This window comes from Elephas maximus, chromosome 17 (genome assembly GCF_024166365.1).
Source record: "Elephas maximus indicus isolate mEleMax1 chromosome 17, mEleMax1 primary haplotype, whole genome shotgun sequence".
Taxonomy (NCBI): Eukaryota; Metazoa; Chordata; class Mammalia; order Proboscidea; family Elephantidae; genus Elephas; species Elephas maximus.
In genome coordinates, this window is record NC_064835.1 from 88,994,789 (window position 1) to 89,019,510 (window position 24,722).

The following is a 24,722-nucleotide window of genomic DNA, read 5'->3' on the forward strand; positions in this document are numbered from 1 at the left end:
AATCTTACCTTTTTGCTCAGGGGCCAATTTCCTCTCAAGTTTGCAAGGATGCATGAATGGAAGGTCAGTGGCAACGTTGTCTTCCTCAGTGGCCCGAAAGATGAATTCTGGAAGGAGAATTCCCTCATCACGGAGGGCCAGAGTCCAAAGGAAAATGGCTGCCATTGGAGCCATTCTTCTCACTTTACTGGTGAAGAAATTAAACTCTGTATTAGTCAGAGTGCGTTTGGCTACGAGTAAAAAAACTCAACTAACGGGGAATTAATTGAACAGGAGTTTAGTTTACTCATGTAACAACTCTAGGTGGTCCCAGGATTGTCTCACTGTCCAACAAGGTTAAAGCATAGAATTGACAAGTCTGAGTTTTGTTTTGTTTTTTTAATATTTCCCTCATTATTGCAAGATGACTGCTGTAACACCAAACATCACATTCCCACTTAATAGTGACCAAAACTGGAAAGAAGGGAGAGGGACAGAGAGAAAGAGGGGAGGGGGCTCTCTTTATACAGGAGTAGAGGCCCCCTTCTTCCCCATTGCCAGGAACAGGTCACGTGGTTATCCCTACTTGTAGTGGAGTCTGCTTAGGCAAGTATTTGACAAAGGACCACGGTGTTGCCACTTTGCTTACATAGTCACAGCCCATCCTCTGCCTAGACCACCAAGCCAAATCAGGGTTGTGTTGGCGAGGCATGAAGACAGAATGCCTGTTGGGTGGGCAACTGATATTTTATGCCACATGGAGACCTGCCTTGTCCAGGATTGGACAGTGATTGCTGGAGGAAGCGGGACTAGAGCCCCAAAGCCCTCTATACTGACCCCTGAGTGGAAGAACCTCTGTGCCCAGGTGGGGCAGATGCTGCTGGGGCGTCTCCTGGAGTAACAGAATCCTGTGCTGTTGGGGTAGTCCACACCCTCCAAATGTCCCTGTGCTTCCTCCAGCCAGTCATGGTTTGCCTGTTTCCCAGGAGACTGGCCAAGAATGGGTGTGCGATGCAAATTCTGGCCAGTGAGACAGGACAGGAAACCTGCTGGGGGAATTCTGGGAAAAGCTGCCTCACTCTTAAAAGGACATACCTAACCCAGACAGAGCTGGAGAAAAATGTAGAACGAAATTCAAACTCACAAAGACCAGACTTACTGGTCTGACAGAGACTGCAGAAACCCCGAGAGTATAGCCCCCAGACACCCTTTTAATTCAGGGCTGAAGTCATTCCTAAGGTCCACCCTTCAGCCAGAGATTAGACAGCCCCATAAAACAAACATGTATATGAGACTAAATGGGCACACCAGCCCAGAGACAAGGATGAGAAGGCAGGAAGGGACAGGAAGGTGGATTGAATGGACATGGGGAACCCAAGGTCAAGAAGGGGAGAGTGTTGACACATCATGAGGTTGGCAACCAATGTCACAATAATAAACAATATGTGTATTGCTTGTTTTGTGAGAAACTAATTTGCTCTGTAAACCACCTAAAGCACAATTAAAAAAAAAGTATCCAGGAAGAGGTGGTCTCTCAGCTGGATAGCATTGTGTCTGGACATGACGCTGGAACTTCGGTAGCCAACTTGTGATCCGAGAGCTGCCCCACTGGGGAGGGTGGCACGGGAAGGCAGAAAAACCTGGGTCCCTATCCATGTCACTGCAGCACCAAATGGACCGCCGGGGCTGTCCCATCTCCAGCTTCTTCACAGGAGACACATCCCACTCACAGGTTAGGCCCCTTGGAGCCGGGCTGTCTGTTCCTTGCAGCTGAAAGCACTCTCACTGATGCACACAGTTCCCTCTGCTCAATTTCCTGCTCCAGGGGCAGGTGCAAAGCTCACTAGCCCCACTCTGCGGAAAAGCAACCCTTCACTCTTTGCCCACACAGCTCTAACTTGGAGCGCAGCCTCGTGCTTGTTATGTAACTGTGCTGCCCACTGAAGCCAAAAAGAGGCCAAAACCACAGGTAGCAGGGAGTAGTGGTTTGGGGTGGGGGAAGTGTTGTGGGGTTTGCACAAAGGAAGGCCATTCCCTGACCCTCCAAACCCACGCCGTCCCTCACCATGGCCCTGCCCACCCAGCGTCACCCCCAGGCCACCTGGAGACAGTACCAGCAGCCACCCACCAGCCGCCTGTGGCTGGGTGGAGCAGAACGGCTGGTGGGTAAGTGCTGGAGAAGCCCCAGGCACTGGGGCTGGTACGGAGTGGTTTTCGTGGAGGGTGTGTGACCACGCTGTCGCCTGCTGCCCACCTGGTGCAGGATGAATACAGGCGGGTTAAGTACTTTCCTGGCAGCTGATTGTACAGACTTGCTTCCACATGAGCGCTCTCTTGCAGTGACCTAGGACCCCAAGAGGGCCCTTCCCCCAACCATTTGTGTTGAAAACACACTCTGAGCACACTTGCCTCCTTGCTCTCTGGGAACGGGGCTCTTTGGCAGGGAGAAGGTGCTAGAGGGAGGGACTTCTTGAGGCATTTTCTTTCCTGGAGAAAATGCTAAGGGACTCAAATGTCACCGCTCCCCCTCCCCCAGGCCACCCACTGCAAGCTTCCAAGTACAGTCTGCAAATTGCAGATCTGATCATGCCATTCCTCTGCCCGAGATGCTAATGGTCCCTGTACCCTTGGGGTTGCCCTGCCTGAGCTAGGCGGCAAAGGATCTCCACTTCCTGCTTTCCCAGCTTCATTCCCCCAAGACTTCACCTTCATGGTGGAACTCCACTTCCTGCTTTCCCAGCTTCATTCCCCCATGATTTCACCTTCATGGTGGAACCCCACTTCCTGCTTTCCCAGCTTCATTCCCCCATGATTTCACCTTCATGGTGGAGCTCCACTTCCTGCTTTCCCAGCTTCATTCCCCCAAAACTTCCATCTTCATGGTGGAGCTCCACTTCCTGTTTTCCAGCTTCCTTCCCCCAAGACTTTACCTTCATGGTGGAACTCCACTTCCTGCTTTCCCAGCTTCATTCCCCCATGATTTCACCTTCCTGGTGGAGCTCCACTTCCTGCTTTCCCAGCTTCATTCCCCCATGATTTCACCTTCCTGGTGGAGCTCCACTTCCTGCTTTCCCAGCTTCATTCCCCCATGATTTCACCTTCATGGTGGAGCTCCACTTCCTGCTTTCCCAGCTTCATTCCCCCAAAACTTCCATCTTCATGGTGGAGCTCCACTTCCTGCTTTCCCAGCTTCATTCCCCCATGATTTCACCTTCATGGTGGAACTCCACTTCCTGCTTTCCCAGCTTCATTCCCCCGAAACTTCCATCTTCATGGTGGAGCTCCACTTCCTGTTTTCCAGCTTCCTTCCCCAAGACTTCCATTCCCTAGGCCTGGAGTTTTTTTTTTATGCAACCCAGGCCTGGCCACCAGAGTCATAGTGATTGGTCCAGGGATGGGCATGTGACTCTTTCTGGGCCAATGAGGGTCAGCCCTAGGGCTTTTGTGGGATCTCTGGGAAAGGGGCATTCACTGTTCTGGGTTTGTAGGCTGGAGGGTATAAGCCTGGCATTGCTGAGGACCATCTTCACCACCCAAGGGGTCAGCCTAAGAATGAAACCAACACGGAGGAAAGCAGATTGGAAAGGCACCAAGGGACTTCTTGATGATGTTGTTTGAGCACCTGGATCCAGTTATGCCTGAAACATTCCCTGAACTTTTCAATCACTTGAGTCAATAAATTTCCTTTGCTTAAAAGAAAGAAAAATCAGTTTGAGGTAGGCTTTCTATCACTCACAATTAAAGAAGCTGTTACTAATGTAACGGTATAACTCCCTATTGGGCTGAATTAATCTCTTTTTCATTGCTCTCTTTACGCTGCTCTTTACCCCACTTTATATCCACATTAGCTGTTTCTTTCTCTACCTCCCCAGCTGAACCACCCCTTCAGAAGGAGGGGACATTGCTGCCACCTCAACTTCCACTGGATCTCTGATGCAGTTCATTATACTGTTGAGCTGAGTTAAGCTCCTTGGCGCATTATCACTCTTGGTCCACACCAAACCCCTGTCTATTCTCTTTTATCTCCATGCTCCAATTGTGTTCCTTTCCCCATCCACAGGCAGCATGCTAATGGGTTTAAATTAATGTATTTTTCTCCCTTTGTATGCACCCTTGCAAAATGGATATTATGTGTTTTTTATTCTGCTAATGGTAGTATTTCAGTTCTCATGTTCTTCCTTTTTAAATTCAGCACAGGTTTTAACGCCCATCCACACTGCTCTGTGTACATTTTAATCTCTCTTTCTAAACGCAGTACGATTCCACGTGGTGGAATCTCCCATTTTACCTTTCCATTCTCCCCACGACAGACACCTAGGTTGTCTGTAATAACCTCCACCTCCCCTCCCACACCCTCCCCGACAAGGAAATCTGCAGTGAAAGTCCTGGTATGCGTATTCTTACAAGCTTGTGTCCGTTTCTGTTGCATCTGTACTAAGAAATGGAATTGCAGGGTCATAGGGGATGTGCACCACTGACCCAAATACCTCTACAATGGTCACTCTGGTCTCCCCTCCCACAAGCAGCACCGTCACCAACATCCCCACCAGTGGTGTTCCCAGGAGGACTGGGGGGATGGGGGAGGGGGGCAGACTAAACCGGGTGACACTGTCAGAGGCAGTGACACCAAAATGACTGTCAATAAAACTTTGGTGCAGTGTTTCCGCAGAAATTCATTTTTTATAAAAACGCCCCTATAGTTAATTATAACACCAAAAACATTTTTCGTAAGCCCAGCTTACACGGAGCAACATGCCTACAAGGCTAAAATTCTACGCTAATTAACTTTTTGAACCTTCCAAAGAGTTCCGGTCACAGTTGTCATTATTACCCAATTCCAGTGATGCTTCAAATCAGGTAGTTTCATCTGCACGCGCTACAATCTCGTGCTGCTGTTTTTGTTGCTGCCAGTGTTTTTTAGTTTCTGATTTTGTCAAATTTTCTGGTGTTTTAGCCAAAATATTGTGGTAATTAGCTTGGGGGGGTAACACCACGAGCTGTCTCACTGGGTGACATCAACCCTAGTGACAACACCGATCCCCGCATCTCCAATCAACACTAACACGTGCTTTACCCCACTGAGATTTTGCTGGCTTAATAGACTGTATTAGTTTTCTGTTGCTCCCTATCAAATTACCACAAATTTGGTGGCCTAAAACAACACGCACTTTTACTTTGTAGCTTCTGTGGGCAAGGAGTCTGGGTGCGGCTTAGCTGGGTGCTCTGCTCAGGCTGCATTCTCATCAGCAGCTCAAATGGAGAAAGATCTGCTTCCGAGCTCTTAGGCTGTTGGTAGAATTTGTTTTCTATGTTTGCGGAACTCACGACAGCTTGCTTCTTCAAGGCCAGCAGGAGAAAAAGCATCTGACCTCTACATCCTCGTTTAAAGGGCTCACTCAATTAGGTTAGACCAGAATGATCTCCCATTGATGAATTTAAAGTCAATGGATTAGGGACTTTAATTACATCAGCAAGCTCCCTTCACTCTTTCCATATAACAGTTAAGAGTTACAGCTGCTAACCATAAGGTCGGCAGTTAGAATCTACCAGCTGCTCCTTCGCCATGGGGCAGTTATACTCTGTCCTTTAGGGTTGCTATGAGTCAGAATCGACTCAACGGCAACGAGTATGGGTACAATTAGGGGGTTAATGGCTCATCACCTTTGCAATATGCTATTGGTTAGAACCCCCATGCATCTGTCAGTTTGTCGTACTGTGGGGGCTTGAGTGTTGCTGTGATGCTGGAAGCTATGCCACAGGTATTCAGATACCAGCAGGGTCAACCATGGTGGACAGGTTTCAGCTGAGCTTTCAGATTATGAAGAAGGACCTGGTGGTATACTTCTGAAAAGAATTAGCCAGTAAAATCTTATGAATAGCAGTTGAACACTGTCTGATATAGTGCCGGAAGACGAGCCCCCCAGGTTGGAAGACACTCAAAAGACGACTGAGGAGGAGTTGCCTCCTCAAAGTAAAGTAGACCTTAATGACATGGGAGGAGTTAAGCTTTCGGAACCTTCATTTGCCGATGTGGCACAACTCAAAATGAGAAGAAACAGCTGCAAACATTCATTAATAATTGAAACCTGAATGTCTGAAGTATGAATTTAGGAATATTGGAAATTGTCAGAAATGAAATGGAATGTGTAAAGACTGATACCCTAGGCATTAGTGAGCTGAGATGGACTGGTATCGGTCATTTTGAATTGAACCATCATGGTCTGCTATGCTGGGAATGATAGCTTGAAGAGGAATGGCATTGGATTCATCATCATAAAAAACATTTTAAGATCTATCCTGAAATACAATGCTGTTAGTGGTAGGATAATATCCATATGCCTACAAGAAAGACCAGTTAATATGACTATTATTCAAATTTAAACACGAACCACTAAAGCAAAAGATGAAGAAATTGAAGTTTTTTTACCAACTTCTACAGTCTGAAATTGATCAAACATGCAATGAGGATGCACCGATAATTACTTGTGATTGGAGTGAGAAAGTTGGAAACAAAGAAGAGAAGGATCGGTAGTTGGAAAATGTGGCCTTGGTGATAGAAACAATGCTGGAGATCGCATGATAGAATTTTGCAAGACCAACGACTTCTTCATCGCAGATACCTTTTTTCGTGAACGTAAATGGTGACTATACATATTGACCTCACCAAATGGAATACACAGGAATCAAATAGACTACATCTGTGGAAAGAGACGATGGAAAAGCTCAATATCATCAGTTAGAACAAAGCCAGGGGCCAACTACAGAACAGACCATCAACTGCTCATATGCAAGTTCACAATGAAACTGAAGAAAATTAGAAAAAGTCGATGACAGTCAAAGTACAACCCTGATTATATCCCACCAAAATTTAGAGACCATCTCAAGAATAGATTTGACATGTTAAACACTAATGACTGAAGACCAGATGAGTTGTGAAATGACATCAAGGACATCAAAAATGAAGAAACCAAACCAAAAACCCACTGCCGTCGAGTCGATTCCGACTCATAGCAACTCTACAGGACAGGGTAGAACTGCCCCATAGAGTTTCCAAGGAGCGTCTAGCAGATTCAAACTGCCGACATTTTGGTTAGCAGCTGTAGCATTTAACCACTAGGCCACCAGGGTTTCCAAATGAAGAAAGCAAGAAAGAGAAGAAAAAAAAAGCAAACCCATTGCCGTTGAGTCCATTCCTACTCACAGCAGCTCTACAGGACAGAGTAGAACTGCCCCATAGAGTTTCCAGGAAGCACCTGGTGGATTCAAACTTCCAACCTTTTGGTTAGCAGCTGTAGCTCTTAACTACTCTGCCATCAGGGTTTCCGAGAAAGCAAGAGGTCATTAAAAGAAGAGAAAGAAAAGACCTAAATGGATGTCAGAAGAGACTCTGAAACTTGCTCTTGAATGTCGAAGAGCTAAAAGCAAAAGGAAAAAATAATGACGTCAAACACCTAAAACAGAAGATGTAAAGAGCGGCTTCAGAAGACAAAGGTATTATGATGACACGTGCAAATTCCTGGAGATAGAAAACCAAAAGGGAAGAACATGCTCAGCATTTATCAAGCTGAAAGAAAAAAAAAAATTTCTTTTTTTTTCCTTTTGAAGAACAAATTCAAGCCTTGAGTTGCAAAATATTAAAAGATGCAGGAAGCATCAAAAGAAGATGGAAGGAATACACAAAGTCATTATATCGAAAAGAACTGGTCGATATTCAGACACTTCAGGAGATAACATACGATCAGGAATCCGTGGTACTAAAGGAAGAAGTCCAAGCTGTATTGAAGGCACTGTCGAGAAACAAGGCTCTGGGAATTGACGGAGTATCAACTGAGATGTTTCCAAAAATGGATGCAGTGCTGGAAGTGCTCACTCATCTATGCCAAGAAATTTGGAAGACAGCTGCCTGGCCAACCGACTGGAAGAGATCCATATTTATGCCTATTCCCAAGAAAGGTGATCCAACCTAATGTGGAAATTATTGAAAAGTCTCATTAATATCAAACACAAGCAAAATTTTGCTGAAGCTCATTGATAGGTGGCTGCAGCAGCATATCGACAGGGAACTGCCAGAAATTCAAGCTGGATTTAGAAGAGAACATTGAACTAGGAATACCATCGCTGATGTCAGATGGATCCTGACTGACTGTAGAGAATACCAGAAAAATGTTTACCCGCGTTTTATTGACCACGCTAAGGCACTCAACTGTATGGATCGTGACAAATCACGGGTAACATTTCAGAGAATGGGTATTCTGGAAAACTTAATTGTGCTCATGAGGAATTTGTACGTGGATCAAGAGGCAGTCGTTCAAACATAACAAGGGGATACTGCATGGTTTAAAGTCAGGAAAGGTGTGCGTCAGGACTGTATCCTTTCACCATACTTATTCAATCTGTATGCCGAGCAAATAATCCAAGAAGCTGGACTATATGAAGAAGAACGGGGCATCGGGATTGGAGGAAGACTCATTAACAATACTGCGTTATGCAGATGACACAACCTTGCTTGCTGAAAGTGAAGAGGACTTGAAGCACTTACTGGTGAGATCAAAGACTACAGCCTTCAGTACGGATTACACCTCAACATAAAGAAAACAAAAATTCTCACAACTAGAACCGTAAGCAACATCATGATAAATGGAAAAAAGATTGAAGTTGTCAAGGATTTCATTTTCCTTGGATCCACAATCAACAGCCACGGAAGCAGCAGTCAAGAAATCAAAAGACGCATTGCATTGGGCAAATTGGCTGCAAGAGATCTCTTTAAAGTATTAAAAAGCAAAGATGTCACCTTGAAGACTAAGGTGCGCCTGATCCAAGCCATGGTATTTTCAATCGCCTCATATGCATTCAAAAGCTGGATAATGAATAAGGAAGACCGAAGAAGAACTGATGTCTTCAAATTGTGGTGTCAGTGAAGAGTATTAAATATACCATGGGCTGGCGAAAGAATGAACAAATCTGTCTTGGAGGAAGTACAACCAGAATGCTTCTTAGACACAAGGATGGCGAGAGTACATCTTATACGTTGGACATGTTATCAAGAGGGATCAGTCCCTAGAGAAAGACATCATGCTTGGTAAGGTAGAGGGTCAGCAAAAAAGATGAAGACCTTCAACAAGATGAACTGACACAGTGGCTGCAACAATGGGCTCAAGCATAATAATGATTGTGAGGATGGCACAGGACCCGGCAGTGTTTCATTCTATTGTGCCTAGGGTCACTATGAGTCTGAACCAACTCAACGGCCCCTAACTATAACCAGGCTGAGTTCTCTACAGAAGCCAAACCAGTGAAGTAGAGAGAGAGATTTGTCTCATGGAAATGGTTCACGAGGTTGCAGAAGCTCGCAAGTCCCAAGTCTGTGTATCAGGCATCAGGTTGGAGGCTTCTCCTGACTCATACAGCTGCAGGGGCTGACAAATCCCAAGATCAGCAGGTGAGCTGCTAGCTCAAGACCCAAAAACTAAGGTCAGATGATGACAAGTTGGATGCAGGATCCAGAGGGAGGAAAAGCCAGCAAGCTTTACCAGGCTACATCTCCAGGGAAACTTCCTTTTAACTGATCGGCTGCTCATAGCAGATCTCATCATGGAGGTGATTTATCACTACATAACTGCCAGACTACATCGTAACTACTGAACCATTGAGAATCATGGCTCAGCAAAGTTGACACACATCGTGACCCATCATAATGGCACAGAGTACAACCAATGGTTACCTCTAAAGGTGGCTGTGCTCAGAGCTCCTGGGCCTATGGGGGTCTCAGAAAGGGGCCTTTGAACAAGTTTCCCTTTCCTGAACCTCCCTTATAGTCCCCAGAGAGAAAGATGGAAAAGCCCCTCTCCCCAGTCTAATGTCAGCCCAAGTGCTCTTCTCCCAAGGGTGGACAGCCGGAAGGCCCACTGTGCTCACAAACACTGGCTCCCAACCACAGGGAGGGCTTTTGTTCCTCTGGGCCCAGGGAGTCAGTTACATGCGTCAGGACCTTCTGGGTAAATCCTTCTGGCCTGAGCCCGGGGTGGGGCTCCTGAAGTCCAGTCCAGGTTTGGCCAGCCCAAGCACAAATGTGCTCCTCTCAGTTTCTCCCAGGGTCAGGCCAGCCATAAGCAGTCTGCTTGGCAGCTGGCCTTCGGCTTTCCCTGCATCACGGCTCCACATCTTCTGTAAACTACTTGAAGAAAAGCACACAGACTACTCAGCAACCCCAACAGAAAATCAAGTCTGGGAGGTGATGCTTCCTCTTAAACGTCCAAATTGCAAGCAAAAAAAAAAAAAAACATTTTTTTCCCCAAAGCAGCAGTGCTTCTGAGGACAATCCCCTGCTAGGAGACAGACGTGGTTTCTGGATTCACATGATCCAGGTCACTTTCTGAAGCACTTGCCTGTTTCTCAGCTTTGATCTCCCTAAGGAGCAAAGGGGGGACTTGACATCTGTGCCACCCAACTGCTTTTACAAGTGGTGTTCCCAGGAAAAAGGAGCATCTGCCTGCAGGTAAGTTCCAGTCTACATCCTTGGGAGGAAAGTGACAACTTCTAAAGGAAGATTCCTCCCAACTCCCCTCCTCCCCTTCAGAATCTTGGCGTCTTGTTGTGGCCAATGCACCTTGTTACACAAGAAAAATAAGTTGGGGGACAAAATGGATTCTGCAAGTTCTGGAACATCATTGCAAACTTGGGTTAAAGTCAGTGGACACAGGCATGCACGCTGCCTGGGTGGACAAAGTGGCACAAATAAGGTAGGGAGACACCTACGCCCTGGCGGGAATGGGGGATGGGGTGGGTGGTGAGTCAGAGGGAGGATGCGAACCAGCTTTCTGCTGTCCTGGGCCCAGGATGTGGCTTTGCTCCTGCGGTATCACACTGTCTGCTCTGAGACTCTGGAATCCTCTGGCGTGGCAGGTGGACTCGTTACCTGGGGGCAGCACAAGAACAAGGCACATTCACTTATTTATTCTGTACGGTTTGGGCCACTTGCCTGTCCCTGGGAACGTAGCCAAAGATGAGGGAGCAGATACGGTCTACCCTCGCACGGAGCCTTGGACTGAGACAGGAGTCGAATATTAATCAAACAGCCACACGAATGAACAGTGGCCGTAGGCCCAGCTGAAACCTAGACACTTCGTGGCCCAGCAGGTGGCTCTAGAACATTCCGACTGTTCTAGAGCTCCAGTCAACAGCAAAAAGATGACACTGCAAAGGGCCAGACTTGCTTTTCATGACCCCAAACTGGCTCCTGGTGATGCTCTTCCCTGATCCCCAACTCAAAATTTTGCTACAGCTTGAAGTCCAGCTCTGGGTGTGTGCACCTGGAATCCTCTTTTTTTAGAACCTGGCTGCCACGAGTCCTTGTCCAGCCTTCGGGTACCCCCGGGGTCTCACCAAGGGTCCCAACGCAACCTCGAATCCTGCCTGGGAACACGAACAAGGCCAGGTGCCCACTGAGACTCCATGGGTGTGGGGCACACGGTGCAACTACCCCATCTGCCTGCGAAGACTGTTGGCCAGCAGGCCTCTCTGGCTGCTGCCCCCCCGGCTGTCCCCCGGCCAGCGCCCCCCCCAGCCGGCCCCCCGGCCCCCCCGGCCGCTCCCCGGCCCCCCCATGCCCCCCGCCCCCGCCTAGGCAAGGGGGATGTGGCCACGAGGCCCCGTGGCCATGTGGCATGAAGCTCGGCGTTGGGCGGGGCGCCACGTGTTGTGAAGCGCTGCATGGGGTGGGGCGCCACGGGGGCGGGGCTTCGGGCCCAGCGCGCATCCCCATTGGCTCTCAGGGTTGTCTTCCCTGCCGCGTGCAGAGGCCGCACCTGCGTGCTTCCGGCTTGGAGAGGCCGCTGCCTCGGTGGGAGTTGGCGGCGACGTGAGGTGAGGTGAGGCGAGGCCGGCGGGGCAGAGCCCGGGCTGGGCCGGGTCAGAAGGGGCCGGGAACTGTGCAGGGACCTTCCCGCTCCGGGAGCCGACCCTTTGGGAGCCGGGCGGAGGTGGGACACGAGCAGGCCGGCCGAGGGGAGCCTGCCGCCGTCCGCGTCCCCTGGTCTGAGGGGACACTGAAGGGCCGCCGTCCATCGCCCTCCGTCAGCCCGGAGCAGAGAGGGGCGTCCAGGACGGAAGCTCGGCCCTGCCACTCAGGCGCGTGCCTTCTTCCATCTCGGGCCTGTGGTGAGGGGCGCGTGCCCGAGGACCCCCAGCGGGCGGGCGGGCGGGCGGGCGGGCGGGCGGGCGGCCCAGGGGTTGCGCTCACGTGGAGCTCTCCGTGGGGAGACAGGCTGGGGTTTTAGGCTCTGAGGGAGGGCAGCAAACTCAGGTGTGCACGGGGGCCGGGCATCAAGGGTACTTGATGTGGCGGCAAACGGGGGGCGCGGCTGGCTGGGGGGACAGCAGCTGCCCGCGGGAGGTAGGCCCGGAGGTGTCGGGACGCAGATTCCTCCCCGCAGCAGCTGGGGGCCCCGCTTTGTAGGTAGCCGGCTCTGGCTTCAAGTGCTGGTACTAACTCCTGACACCTCAGAACACCTTGGGGCCCGAAGGAAACCCATGTGCGAACTGAATTTGGCCCTCTGGCTGCCGGCTTGCAAGTTCTGCTGTAGGGAGGGGGGTGGGGACAGCCCGGCGGGAGCTGCAAGCAGAAACCGCTGCCGTCCGGTCAGTTCCGGCTCGTGGCGACCCTGTGGGGCAGCCTGCCCCGTCGGGTGTCCTGGGCTGTAACCTTTACAGGGCAGATTGCCAGGTCTCTCTTCCTCAGCGTGGCTGGTGGGCTTGAATCGCCGTCTTTTCACTTAGCAGCCGAGCCCTTAACCCCTGTGTCACCAGAGGTTCCCATTTTGGGGGCTTGGGTGCTGGAAAGCTATAACCCAGAACTGACCTCCCGATTGTGTGAGCTGAGTCGACGTTAACCTAGTTGGCGGGTCAGGGTTGCCCCTCGCCCTGTCGTTTCTCTGCCCATTTGGGGCTAGCACAGATCTAGTGGGGTTAGATGTCTGAGGGAAAGGTGATCTGAGGCTGGACCACAGTCGTCATCCTTACAGAGTGAGTACCACTCCCCAGATTGCAGCTTCAGCTCGGGGGCCCTCTGTGCCTGCTGTCTGTTGATGAAGCTTTGGGAACATTTTCAAAATAGGGAGTGTATGTGGGAGGAGCCTCTCAGGGCCTGTACACTTCAGGTGTCCATGACTCCCTTATTGCTTGGTGTAATGGTTAGTGGTTCTAGATTGTGCTAATTGGGGGTACCCAGAGGAATTCTGGGATATGGAAGTTACAGTCAGTCAGTGAGCGCTTCTTAGGTACTTCCTGTGCAGGTTAGACTGCTGGGGCATAAAGAGATGGATCAGTTGCAGCCCTGGCCGTCTGGACACTTTGAGGGAGGTGAAATCCCAGCCTTGGAGGTGGGCGTCACATAGCCCCTTGCCCTGCAGGCTTGGACTGGGGGAGTCAAGGAGGAGAGGGAGAACTTCGAGGGTTGTCAGAGATATCGCGGACTGAGAGTAATGGGCTGGTGAGGAAAGGAGGAGCATTTCCAGGAGGGCATGTGCGTAGTGGGGTGGGTGTGCGGCTAACATAAATAATTGGGCCATTTTTTTTTTTTATGGGGTAATTCTGCTCTGTCACACGGGGTTGCTGTGAATCAGAACCCATCAGGGATATGGAGAGAGATCAAGGCAAGAGGGGTTGTTTAGGGCCTGATATCTGGGGAGTTGGTCAGTGCTATTGTATGAGAAATGGATGTTTGTTTAGAACAGTATGTTGGGCAGAAAGTATCTGAGGAGATGCCAGATGGGGTCTTCTGTGGAGAGTGCTGTGTGAGAGGCGGTGTATTGTGGAAGTGTGTTATCCCCAGCCAGATGAGCACTCTGTGTGGCATTTCTCTGTGTTCTGTTCTCCAGCTGCCCCCCAGCTAGTGCCCGGCCTGCTCCCTGTAATAAGGGAGTGGGTGAAGGGCTGCCCTCTGGCAGGGAGGGGAAGAACAGCTGAGTCAGCCTGGGGCCACTGGTGCCGGTTCTGTCCTGCCCTAGCACTCCCGTGCCTCTTTCCTGCCAAACTCCGTGCCATTGTCCTCTCCCTCTGCACGGGAGGGGCCTGGGTCTCAGCACTCCCCCGTTTCTGCTGGGAAGTGGCATGGTAGGTCTTGATGCTGGGACAGCCGATCCCTTCATGTTGGCCTGAGGGAGCCTCTAACCTGGACCCTGTGAGGCCTCTTGAGGACAGCTGGCTTCTTGGTGGGACTAGTATGGAATGGGGTGGGGCTTTGGTTTAAGCCTGTTTTCCAGCTTTTAGCCCAGGTTCTCCTCATCACTTTCAGCTTGGGTGTTGTCTGTCTGTCTTGGGGTTAGGGGCTTGGGAATCAGTCCAGGGACCCTGGACTATGGCCCAGACTCCAGGCCATCCTTCTACCTGTCCCCAGCTCAGGTCCCTGTGAAGAGAGGCAGAGGCAGCTGGTTCCTGGATCTCCTAGGCCCTTATGGACACCATGTTGGAAGCCAGGCTCCAGACCCAGCAGGATGAGGGGAGGAGACACAACGGCCGGGAGGTAGTGTGGTACCTTCCCATTCCCAGAGTATGCTCTCCCATCACCTACCCACTCTCCTGTAGCTTGGTTGGGCCCCCACTCCTGGAGCATCCCTCCCTCTGCCAAGCACTTTTCATCCTCTCACCTCTCCCTATGGCCCTTTTCCAGACCAGCCTGTGGTCCTCAGGCTTTGGGATGAAGCTGGAGGCTGTCACCCCATTCCTGGGAAAGTACCGTCCCTTTGTGGGTCGCTGCTGCCAGACCTGTACTCCTAAGAGCTGGGTGAGTGATGGTGGGCCAGGCCCCACCATGGGAAGCTTGGGGTAGCCTGGCTTTGGGAGCCATGGCTCTGGAAAGCCACTTCCTTTGTCCTTCCAAGCCCTGGCCGTCCCCTGCCCCACGCCTCTCTGCTCACCTTTCAGGGCAATGGATGCACTGGTGTTGGTGTGGTGTTGGGCTGTGGCTGGCTCTCCAGGCCTGGAAGTCAGGTGGGGAAGTGCAGAGGGCTTGAGAAGGCGGGGCATGACCAGAGAGTTGGGGTCTGTCTGTGCCTGCACGAGTGCTGGTATTCAGCTTGGGGACACTCGCCCACTCATAGACTTCCCCACAGCATCCAGCCCATTTAAAGGCCCCTTGTGCGTCCGTGCCATGTGCTGGTGCGATGGGGCCGAGGGTTCTGGTGGAGCTCCAGGCTATGTGTCTTCTGCTGTTGAGACTGGTGAGAAGGACAGTGTTAACACACAATCGCAGTGTGAGGAGCTCCGCAGGAGAGTAGAGGGGTGTCAGGTACACAGTACCCAGAGGAGGGCCCTGAAGGACAAGAGGATTTGTTCCCCTAGTGGAGAGGGGGGCAATGTGTGTGTGTGCACACGCATGCACACCCATGAACATTTGTGCCCAAGTGATGCAGGGAGATTTGTCTCTCTTTCTCCAGATTTCACCAGTTTTATAGGTTATTAATAAATATCACCCAAAAAAGGGTTCTGTGATCAAAATAAATTTGGGGAAAGCTGAGTGAAGCAGGGTTGTCAAGGTCTCTTTCCTACAGGGCCTTTCAGTGCTTAATATGCTACTCTTCAAACAGGTTGTTCTGTACAGAACACAGTGCTTCCCAGTTTGACCAGGGAACCTTTTTCCTGAGCCAGTCTGCAGGATCTGGGGCTAGACATCTTTTGGGAAACGCTGTGATTAAAGCCTTGTGTCTTGTTAGATCTGATAGACTCAGGCAAAGACAAGAGGAGTGGGGTAGGGCTGTACCTTTGCCGGTCTGTGAAGACCCCCCCAGACATGCTGTTCTTCCTCTCTCGGGCAGGAATCCCTCTTCCACAGAAGCGTAACGGATCTAGGCTTCTGTGATGTGATCTTGGTGAAGGAGGAGAACACCAGGTAGCCAGGGCTGCGGGTAGGGTGGGCTGAGGGCTGCTGGGTCCCTGCTTGGGTGCCATTTTTTTCTGATGGAAAAAGAAGGGCTCAAGTCCTGTGCTGCACACCTGTAGGCCAGGGAGCCAGGCTTGGTGCTCACCTGTAGTTTTTTCTGTGAGCAGCTTTTGATTGCTCCCCTGGAAGTCAGGCCCTGAACCCCACCCACTCATTGGGAGCGGGGTGGAAATAGGGTGCAGGCAGGCGATTCTGTTTCCTGCTCTGTGATGAGCCAAACCCCAGCATTCCTGGAACTAGATCCTGGGATGTTCCTGGGGTGGTATCCCATCTTGCTTGGATAGTCCTCTGTGGGCCCTGGTGGGTGAGAGTGGGCTCTCTCTAAAAGTTCTTCCTGCTGGCTCTGGGGGCTGGGCCCAGGTTTCGGGGCTGGCTGGTTCGGAGGCTGTGCTATTTTCTGTGGTCGATGGAACAGCATATACCCCCCTGCCGGGATGCCCCGCAGAAGATCATGGAAAGCCCTGGGTAAGGAGGCAGAGGCTGGGCTCTGGCTGGTACTTTTGAGGTACTTGAAGAGATGGCAAAGGCTCTAGGCAGGGGTGGCTGACGAGGCTGGCTGGGGAGAGGTTTCTAGAGTGACAGCTTTGCCTGGGGCCCTTCCGTAGAGATTATGGGGAGGGTGGAGGATGTGCCCTAGGGAGGCGGTGGGCAGGGGGCAGTGACCTGAGAGGCCGTGGGAACCTCAGCAGGTGGATCAGAGTAAGAGCCTGGCCTGCCTCAGCCTGACACCCTCCCCCTGCTCCCCATACCACAGGATACAGAACATCATCTCGGGGAGGGCCCCGGGAGGGGCTGGGGAAGGGCAGGTGCCAGGTCTCGTGAAGAAAGAGGTACAACGCATCCTGGACCACATCCAGGCCCCACCCTGCCCCTTGCTGCTCAGGTAACTGTGCTGAGGGACACTCATCCCTTGGGGGGACTCTGCCCTTATGGCGTGTGGGGGGCGTCTGGGCTTGATGAAGGGGAGGACTGCACTCCTGTGGGAGCTGGGTGGTGTGTTTACCACAGTGGACAAACACTGCGGTCACCACCTGGCTCCCCTTCCCACTGAGGGAAGGGGGTCACCACCACGTGCTCACACAGCATGTGTCTGAGCTGTTAGGTGTAGGGCACTGTTCAGGACACAGAGGTGGGATACAGGTTAGAGTATACTGAGGTACAAACAACTGCAAGAAGAAGGAAAAAGAGGCAAATGCTGAGACTATCTGGGGGAGGAAGAGACTTGTAAACCAGGCCTGAAGGAAGAGAAGGAGCCTGCCTTAGGAGAGCAGGGATGGGGGAACAGTTCCTAATAGAGGAACCTGCCTGAGCTAAGCCCCCTGGGCAGGAAAGGGCTTGGTTTGTTCTAGAAGCTAAAAGAAAGCTGATGTGGTTGGAACCTGGCAAAGGAGGGAAAGAGTTGTTTGAGATGTAACTGAGAGGCGGAAGGACCAGATCACAGAGGACCACAGAAGAAGTTTGGATTTGACATCTAAGTGCAGTGAAAACCAAGTGAAGGGCTTTGAGCAGGGAGTGACAACATGATGGATTGAGGTCAGGAGTAGAGACAGGAGACCATTCACGAGGCCGTTTTGTTAGCTTAGGTGAGAGGTGGTGATGGCTCAGATAGGGTGCTGACAGTGGAGGTTGAGAAAAGTGGCTTGAAGGATCAAGGTGAGATAACAGAGCTGGATGAGGGTTCGAATGGTGGGGTTGGGCAGTGAGGGGAAGGGAGAAGTCACAGAACAACTGGATTTCTGGCCAAGCAACTGTTGGTGTATGCGGAGGAGACAGGCTTGGTGAGGAGCGAGCCAGTCTGGTCCAGGAAGGGTGTTTTGGACATAGTTTCAGATACCTGGCATGCTCACAGAGACTCCGAGGAGTGAGTAGCACACGTGAGTCTGGAGTTGGAAGAGGCTGGAGCCGGGGGTATACGTTTACAGAGGTTTAGCATACAGATGATGTTTATAGTCGAGGGGACGGATGAAGTCACCAAGTGAAAGAGCTCAGGACTGCGTGTGTCGAGGTCAGCTGTCTTGAAGGTGCTGAGAGATGGACTGAGCAAGGACAGGAGTGGAGGTTGCTGGTCCCCTCACCCTGGCATCCACTGCCATGGTTCTTTGACTTTGTTGAGACTTCCAGTCCCTTGACCTGACCGAGCCCCTTGACGCCAGCCATCAGGCCCCTCTCGCCTAGCTTAGATTCCATGGTTCATCACCAGGGAGCTGGATGGCGTGTTTACCAGAGCGGGCAAACACTGTGGTCACCACCTGCTTCCCCTGGTGAATAAGTCCCTGGGCAGAACCCCAGTTCTGTGTGAACACAGCTACCTGCCTTCTCTGTACATTCACCTAAGCAGCCAAACATTGTTAGAGAAAAACACAGCCAGGTAGACTAGTTTCCTTTATGATTGCAACTCTCAGACGGACACACAGCGCTCCACTACTGACTGATGTCATCATCCCATGCTTCACAGAGAAATAGAAGCCAGCGGATGAGGACGTGCTGCTTGTCCCACCGTGTCTCTATACTAACTGCATCTACATGGTCCTCTTCCTGCCTCAGTAAAGCTGTTCTCCCCATCAGGCCTCTGGGCAGCCCCTCTCCCCAAGGACTTTGCCCCTTCGGTTATCCCCATTCCTCTTCTATCACCAAGCCCTCCCTTTTTATTCTGCTTTGCCCAGCAGTTTGCAGAGCGCAGGCTGGGTTATACTGGGAGAGTGCCTTGGTCCTGTAGATTGCTTTATGGCAAATGGAGGTGGGGAGATGCTCTGAGGCTCACGGGAGGCAGCTGGACGGGGAGGTCTTACGAGAGAGCACCATAGCCTAGCAGCTGTGGGATCTGGTGTCAGGCCAGCACCACTAGCTCTTAGCTTTCTTTGCTGTTAAAGCAGTTCCTTTACCCTTTCTGAGCCTCACTTTCTTCTCCTATGAAATGGGGAGAGCCTTAGAGGATTGCTGGTCAGCGGGTGCTGTGTGCTGTGCCTGTTGGATGGTGACATCCTGCCAGACCTCAGGCCGAGCGTTGCTCCCCAGGCTCTTCAGCTGGGTGCTGCTGCGGCTCCTGAACTGCCTCTTCATGAACGTGCAGCTCCACAAGGGTCACGTGAAGATGGCTCACAAGGCCGCCCAGGCGGTAAGGCTGCCCTCCACGGGACTGGGACGGGGATGGCGGGAGCAGAAACTAGACTAAGCCCTAACATCAGGACCAGCCCCGTCAGCTGGTGGAAAAAATCCTCTGCTCTTTGGCGACCTCCTCATAGTGTCTCACGGTCCTGCTCCCACGGGGCTGTCTCTAACGTCTTTTCATCGTGGTCTTAACCATTATATCAGTGTATTACTTTGACAATTGTTGAAAAAGGTCCACTTTGGGAAACGTGCTCAGAAGGAAGAAGTGTTCCGCTGAGCCTTCTCCCTCTGGGGCTGCCCTGGGTGTGGAGGCTGCTGGGTGTCTGCTCCCTATCTTCAGGGTGGGGGCAGCCTGGCACTCCCTCTGCCTGTCACTGGAGTAGGGCTCGCCGCTCGTCCTCCTCTCCACCCACAAGTCTCTCCTGGATGGGATCCTGCTGCCCTTCGTGCTCCTCACCCAGGGCCTGGGCCTGCTCCGTGTGGCTTGGAACCCCCACACCTGCTCCCCTGCCCTCAGGTAAAAGCCTGTGCCCATAGACACACGGGGGATGTCCATAGACTGAGACAGGAGTACGTGGGGGCATGCATGGGGAGTTGGTGCCTCCCCAAAGGCCCTCTTTCTGGCCTCTTTGCTCCCAACCTTCTTCAGTCTGTGGGGCCCAGACAGAGGGTCAGCTACAGGCTCTAGGGCCATACCTGGGTGGGTTGTTCAGGCAGGACCAGGCTGTTTCTCAGTGGGCCGAGGTTGTCAGTGACTTGCTCGTTCCTGTTTCTGGAACCCCTTCTTTCATCAAGTTCTGCCCTGTACCCACAGAGCTCTGCTGAGGAAGCTGGGGGGCCTCTTCCTGCCTCCAGAGGCCAACCTCTCCCTGGACAGCTCTGAGGGGGTCCTTGCCAGGGCTGTGGTTCAGGCTGTAAGTGCCCACATTGGTTGTGGATGGGGCAGGCCAAGGGTACAGGGGTCTGTTTCTGATCTGGCCTTCATGCCCACCCCCTTCTCCCTGCCTCCAAGGCCATAGAGCAGCTGCTGGTCAGCGGGCAGCCCCTGCTTATCTTCCTGGAGGAGCCCCCTGGGGTCCGGGGGCCACGGCTGTCAGCCCTAGGCCAGGCCTGGCTGGGAGTGGTGGTGCAAGCGGTCCAGGCAGCCATCGTCCCAGATGCAGTGGTGCTGCCAGTGGCTGTCACCTATGACCTGGCTCCAGACGTACTGCCTGACGTACACCACGTGAGACCCTCCTGCCCCTTGGGACCCCCAGGTGGATACCAGCTCCAGACAGGAGGCACAGTATTGTGTCCTATGGTTCAGTCCCCACAGGGCTGGGGTCAGAAGGGGTGCAAAGCATCTACTCCCTGCAGTCGTCCTGCAGCACTTGCCAAGGCCACTGTGGTCATAGTCTCATTTCATTTTCAAAGGCTCTTGCAAAGGAGGGTTGCTCCTGCTTCAGCTGGGCCCGAGAGAAAGCCGAGCAGGCTGGGACCAGAGGACGTGCCTCTGGAGAGTGGGGTGGGGTTGGCAGCCCACACGTGCCAGCACGCTCAGCCTCTCCTGCCCTGCAGGCTTCGACCCCGCTGGGGCTGTGGACAGGAGCCCTGGCCATCTTGCGGAGCCTGCGCAGCTGTTGGGGCCACAGCCACCGGGCCTGTGTCCGCGTGCACCTGGCCCAGCCCTTCTCCCTGCAGGTAGGGAGCCCATCAGGCAAGGCTGGAAATACTTACTTTGAACTCCAAGTAGTCTGTTCTGGGGCTTCTCGTGGTCTGGTCCTAAAAGCCCCTGCAGGGCTCGCCCTGACCTCCTCAGGTGGGCTGTGTGCAGGTGTCGTGGTGGGCCAGGGCAGGCCACCTGAGAGCCCTGTTGTTCTGGGCAGGAATACACCAACAACGCCAGAAGCTGCTGGGGCAGCAGGCAGACCCTGGAGCAGCTGCTGCAGCCCATCGTGCTGGGCCAGTGGTAGGAGCCAGCAGCGTGGGGCTGGGGCGTGGGGCAGCCCTCCGGTCCCAGCTGTGTAGTTGACAAGCCCTTCCCTGGGCCGCATCTCTCTCTCTCAACACACACACACGCGCGTGCACACACAAAACACCGCGTCTCTGTGTCACATACACATGTCGTCAGCTTCAGCCTTCGCTCACCAGAAATCCTTGGGCTGTCCAGCAGAACAGTACCAGGTGTCTCTCCCTGCTGTGATTGGGTCTGGGGCATGGTACATAGCCCTGGACACAGCCTTTGCTCTAGGGCCAAGGTGGGGAAACAGCCTTAACCTTTGGAAGTCTGGGGGAAGGAAGTCTTGTTTTTAGGTTTGATCCCTTCTTCCTGTCACTTGTCTTTATCCCAGGACCGTTGTCCCAGACACGGAGAAGGAGCAGGAGTGGACCCCGGTGACCGGGCCCCTCCTGGCCCTGAAGGAAGAGGACCAGCTCCTGGTCAGAAGGCTGAGCCGTCACGTCTTGCATGGTGGGGGAGCTGGTTCCTCTTCTCTCTGGGCTGGCCAGTTGTCAGGTCCTCCGTTCCGAGTGCATCTCTGCAGCAGGATCTGCCCTCCCTGCGTGGTGCACTTGGAAGGGTCATCAGGGAAGAATGGGGTCCTCCCCCGGCCCCGTGGAGCATCCTCCTTTCTCTGCAGGCAGCCACGGAGGGCGTGAGGGGCTGCTGAGGGAGTGCACACGGGCTGCCTGCCCGCAGGGTGCTGCCGTGCGGTGCAGGCGGTGCCAGGTCCCGACTAGCTGCTCACACCCAGCCCGTCGTGGGGTCACTTCCCCTCCTGAGCCTGCGTTTCTTTACTGGAAATGGGGATGATGTTAACTGGCTAGAGTCGCATATGTAAGGCAGCTGCCACGGTGCCTGGCTCAGAGGTCTTTGAACAGAATTGTCTGATTGCTCTCGGCCCGTATTTGATAAATGGTGATTGTCCACCGGGAAGGGTGGGACCAGGCAGCAGGCCTTGCCCGCCTCCTTCAGGGGTTGGGGTCGTGGCTGCTGCCAGAGAGGCAGGGAGCTTTCTTGGTTGGGAAAATCTGCCAGACAGCGGAAGGACCAGGCTGCTGGTCTGGATCCCTGACCGGCACCCCCTTCCCTGGCCGCAGCCAGCGTGGCGAGTTCAGCGGTGATGAGCACGGCCATCATGGCGACGCTGCTGCTCTTCAGGCACCAGAAGGTAGGGCGGAGTGTGAGGGGCCCGGGGCGGGGTGCGGCCTCCCGCTCAGCCCTCTGCCCCCCCCCCCAGGGTGTGTTCCTGTCTCGGCTGCTGGGCGAGTTCTCCTGGCTGACGGAGGAGACCCTGCTGCGCGGCTTCGACGTGGGCTTCTCGGGGCAGCTCCGGTGCCTCGTGCAGCACGCGCTGAGCCTGCTGCGGGCACACGTGGTCCTGCTGCGCGTCCGCCAGGGGGACTTGGTGGTGGTGCCGCGGCCGGGCCCGGGCCTGGCACACCTAGCGCGCCGGAGTGCCGAGCTGCTGCCTGCCTTCCTGAGCGAGGCCGTGGGCGGTGAGCTGGGGGGCCGGGGCAGGCGGGGTGTGCGTGCGGGGTGCGGAGCGCAGGGCAGGCGGGGTGTGCGTGCGGGGTGCGGAGCGCAGGGCAGGCGGGGTGTGGGGCGCGGGGCACGGCTTCCGGCCGCGTGCCCACCCTCCTACCTGGCCCTCTGCCCCAGCCTGTGCTGTGCGGGGGCTGCTGGCAGCCAGAGCGGCACCCGAGGGGCGCGGGGAGCTGCAGGGCGCGGAGCTGCTGAGCCAGAGCGAGCTGTACCGCCAGGTCCTGCTGCTGCTGCACCTGCTGCCTCAGGACCTGTTGCTTCTGCAGGTCAGGCCTCTTGCAGCCCAGCTCGGCCCTGGTCCCGCCCCTCCTGCTTGTCCCTGCGGAGCCCCATCCCGAGACCACCCATGGCGCCCTGCCTCTGGCCAGCCCCTGCCGTGCGCCCGCGCCACGTGGAAGAGCGCCCCTCTCCCCAGTTCTGCCGTGTGCCCAGCTCTGCCGAGGCCACGTAGTGCCCCTCTCCCCAGCCCTGCCGTGTGCCTGGCTCTGCCGAGGCCATGTGGTGCCCCTCTCCCCAGCCCTGCCAGTCTTCCTACTGCTACGGCCAGGAGGTGCTGGACCGGCTCATCCAGTGTGGCCTGCTGGTTGCTGAGGAGGTAGACAGGGCGGGTGGAGACTAAACCCTCCTTGGGGCATGGGCTCTTTCAGCCTCCCCCAGAGTGACAGCTGCCCACAGGCTTCTGCTCCATGTGTGCTTGTGGGGAGGGGGGAGGGACAGGCCCCGGACGAGCAGGTGGAGCAGGGCAGAGCCTGGCAGTGATCAGTGCCTCCCATGGCCCCCAGACCCCAGGGTCCCGGCTGGCCTGTGACACAGGGCGACGTTTGAGTGCAAAGCTGCTGTGGAAACCAACTGGGGACTTCACTGATAGTGACAGCGATGACTTTGAGGAGGCCGAAGGCCGGTACTTCAGGGTGCGCTGGGAGAAGCCACCCAGGGAGGGAGGTGGTAGGCCAGCAGTGGGAGCCACCCCTCACCCTGGTGTTTGCCTCCTCCAGCTCAGCCAGCAGTCACGCTGCCCTGACTTCTTCCTCTTCCTCTGCCGCCTGCTCAGCCCACTGCTCAGGGCCTTTGCACAAGCTGCCACCTTTCTCTGCCAGGGGCAGCTTCCCGATACAGGTGAGGCCTCCCTGGCCTTGAGTCCTGGGAGTGTCCCCAGGCCAGCTGAGCCCTGTCACGGGTGCAGGCCCTCACTGCCCTTGCAGTCCTCAGGCTGGGAGCTCGTGGTGGGGGCGTGTGCAGGGCCCAGGTCTAGGTCTTGCTTTGCCCACAGAGGCGGGCTACACAGAGCAGCTGTTCCAGTTCTTAGAGGTCAGCGCCCAGGAGGAAGGGTTCTTTGGTGAGTAGCAACCAGGGAGCCCAAGCTCCTGGGAAGGAAGCCACGGTGGCCTTGCTGCTGGCTGCTGCCCCCTGCTGGGCACTGGCAGCCCAACTCCAGGCAAGGAGGGCCACTGAGTAGAGGGCCTTCTGGACCAGCCTGTGCCCCATGGCTCCCTAGCTCCCACCCCCCCAGCCTTTACTTTTCTCTTCCCTCAGAGTGTGTGGACCCAAAACTTGCTGCCAGTGCTGTCTGGACCTTCAGAGACTTAGGGGTAAGAAGCCCAGGCTCACCATCCGCCTGTCGCCCCACCTCCCACCCCCAGCCCCATACACCTGACTGAGCTGCTTAGCGAAACTCAGCTGTGCAGGGGTTTACCCTGACGATGCCTCATTAAGAGCCTGGGACTGACCCAGTGTCTCCTAGGAACAGGTGTGCTGACAGCAGGTTGGAGAAGGTAGGATGGTTCTCCTGCCCCTCTTGTTCTCCGAAACACTCCCAGGTGGGGCCTGGGGTGGTTTGAGATAAGGCAGCATACTGAGGCTTAAGGGGCCAGAGTTCCACTGGGGTTTCCTGGGCGCATTCCCCCTGGTGAGCATGCTCACAGCCCTTTCCTGCCCCAGGTGCTGCAGGAGATGCCAAGCCCTGCAGGCCCCGTACTCCACCTGTCGCCGACATTCGCCAGCCGAGACAGTCAGGAAAAGCTGGAGCGGTTCATCCGGCAGTTCATCTGTAGCTAGGACACGGGCAGCGCCCAAGCTGAGACTGCTCAGCCCAGAACATAGCTGTGTCCAGAGCCAGAAGACGGAGAAGCGCCTGGCAGATACTAAGCTGGACTGTCAGATCTTTGGGCTTCGTCCTTT

The 24,722-nt window shown here is 54.0% G+C and overlaps 1 protein-coding gene across 1 annotated transcript; it reads left to right on the plus strand.

Annotated features, from left to right (window-relative positions):
- The first annotated feature begins 14,437 nt into the window (after window positions 1-14,437).
- Window positions 14,438-24,641, plus strand: GPAT2 (glycerol-3-phosphate acyltransferase 2, mitochondrial). Its single transcript, XM_049856376.1, has 21 exons — window positions 14,438-14,497; window positions 14,645-14,758; window positions 15,789-15,862; window positions 16,274-16,378; window positions 16,668-16,796; window positions 18,929-19,028; window positions 19,405-19,538; window positions 19,836-19,935; window positions 20,034-20,246; window positions 20,579-20,701; window positions 20,887-20,969; window positions 21,352-21,470; window positions 22,100-22,170; window positions 22,240-22,498; window positions 22,662-22,810; window positions 23,062-23,139; window positions 23,327-23,455; window positions 23,540-23,660; window positions 23,815-23,880; window positions 24,078-24,133; window positions 24,483-24,641. Exons 1-21 carry the CDS (start codon window positions 14,438-14,440, stop codon window positions 24,597-24,599), a joined length of 2,400 nt encoding a protein of 799 aa, XP_049712333.1. The 3' UTR covers window positions 24,600-24,641.
- Window positions 24,642-24,722: the final 81 nt, after the last annotated feature.

Excerpts from the sequence above, each read along its gene's own strand:
- GPAT2 (XM_049856376.1), top strand. The coding sequence starts at position 14,438 with ATGTTGGAAGCCAGGCTCCAGACCCAGCAGGATGAGGGGAGGAGACAC. Across the intron at positions 20,247-20,578 it reads TACTGCCTGACGTACACCAC|GCTTCGACCCCGCTGGGGCT; the intron begins GTGAGACCCTCC and ends CCTGCCCTGCAG. Across the intron at positions 23,140-23,326 it reads GCCTGCTGGTTGCTGAGGAG|ACCCCAGGGTCCCGGCTGGC; the intron begins GTAGACAGGGCG and ends CATGGCCCCCAG.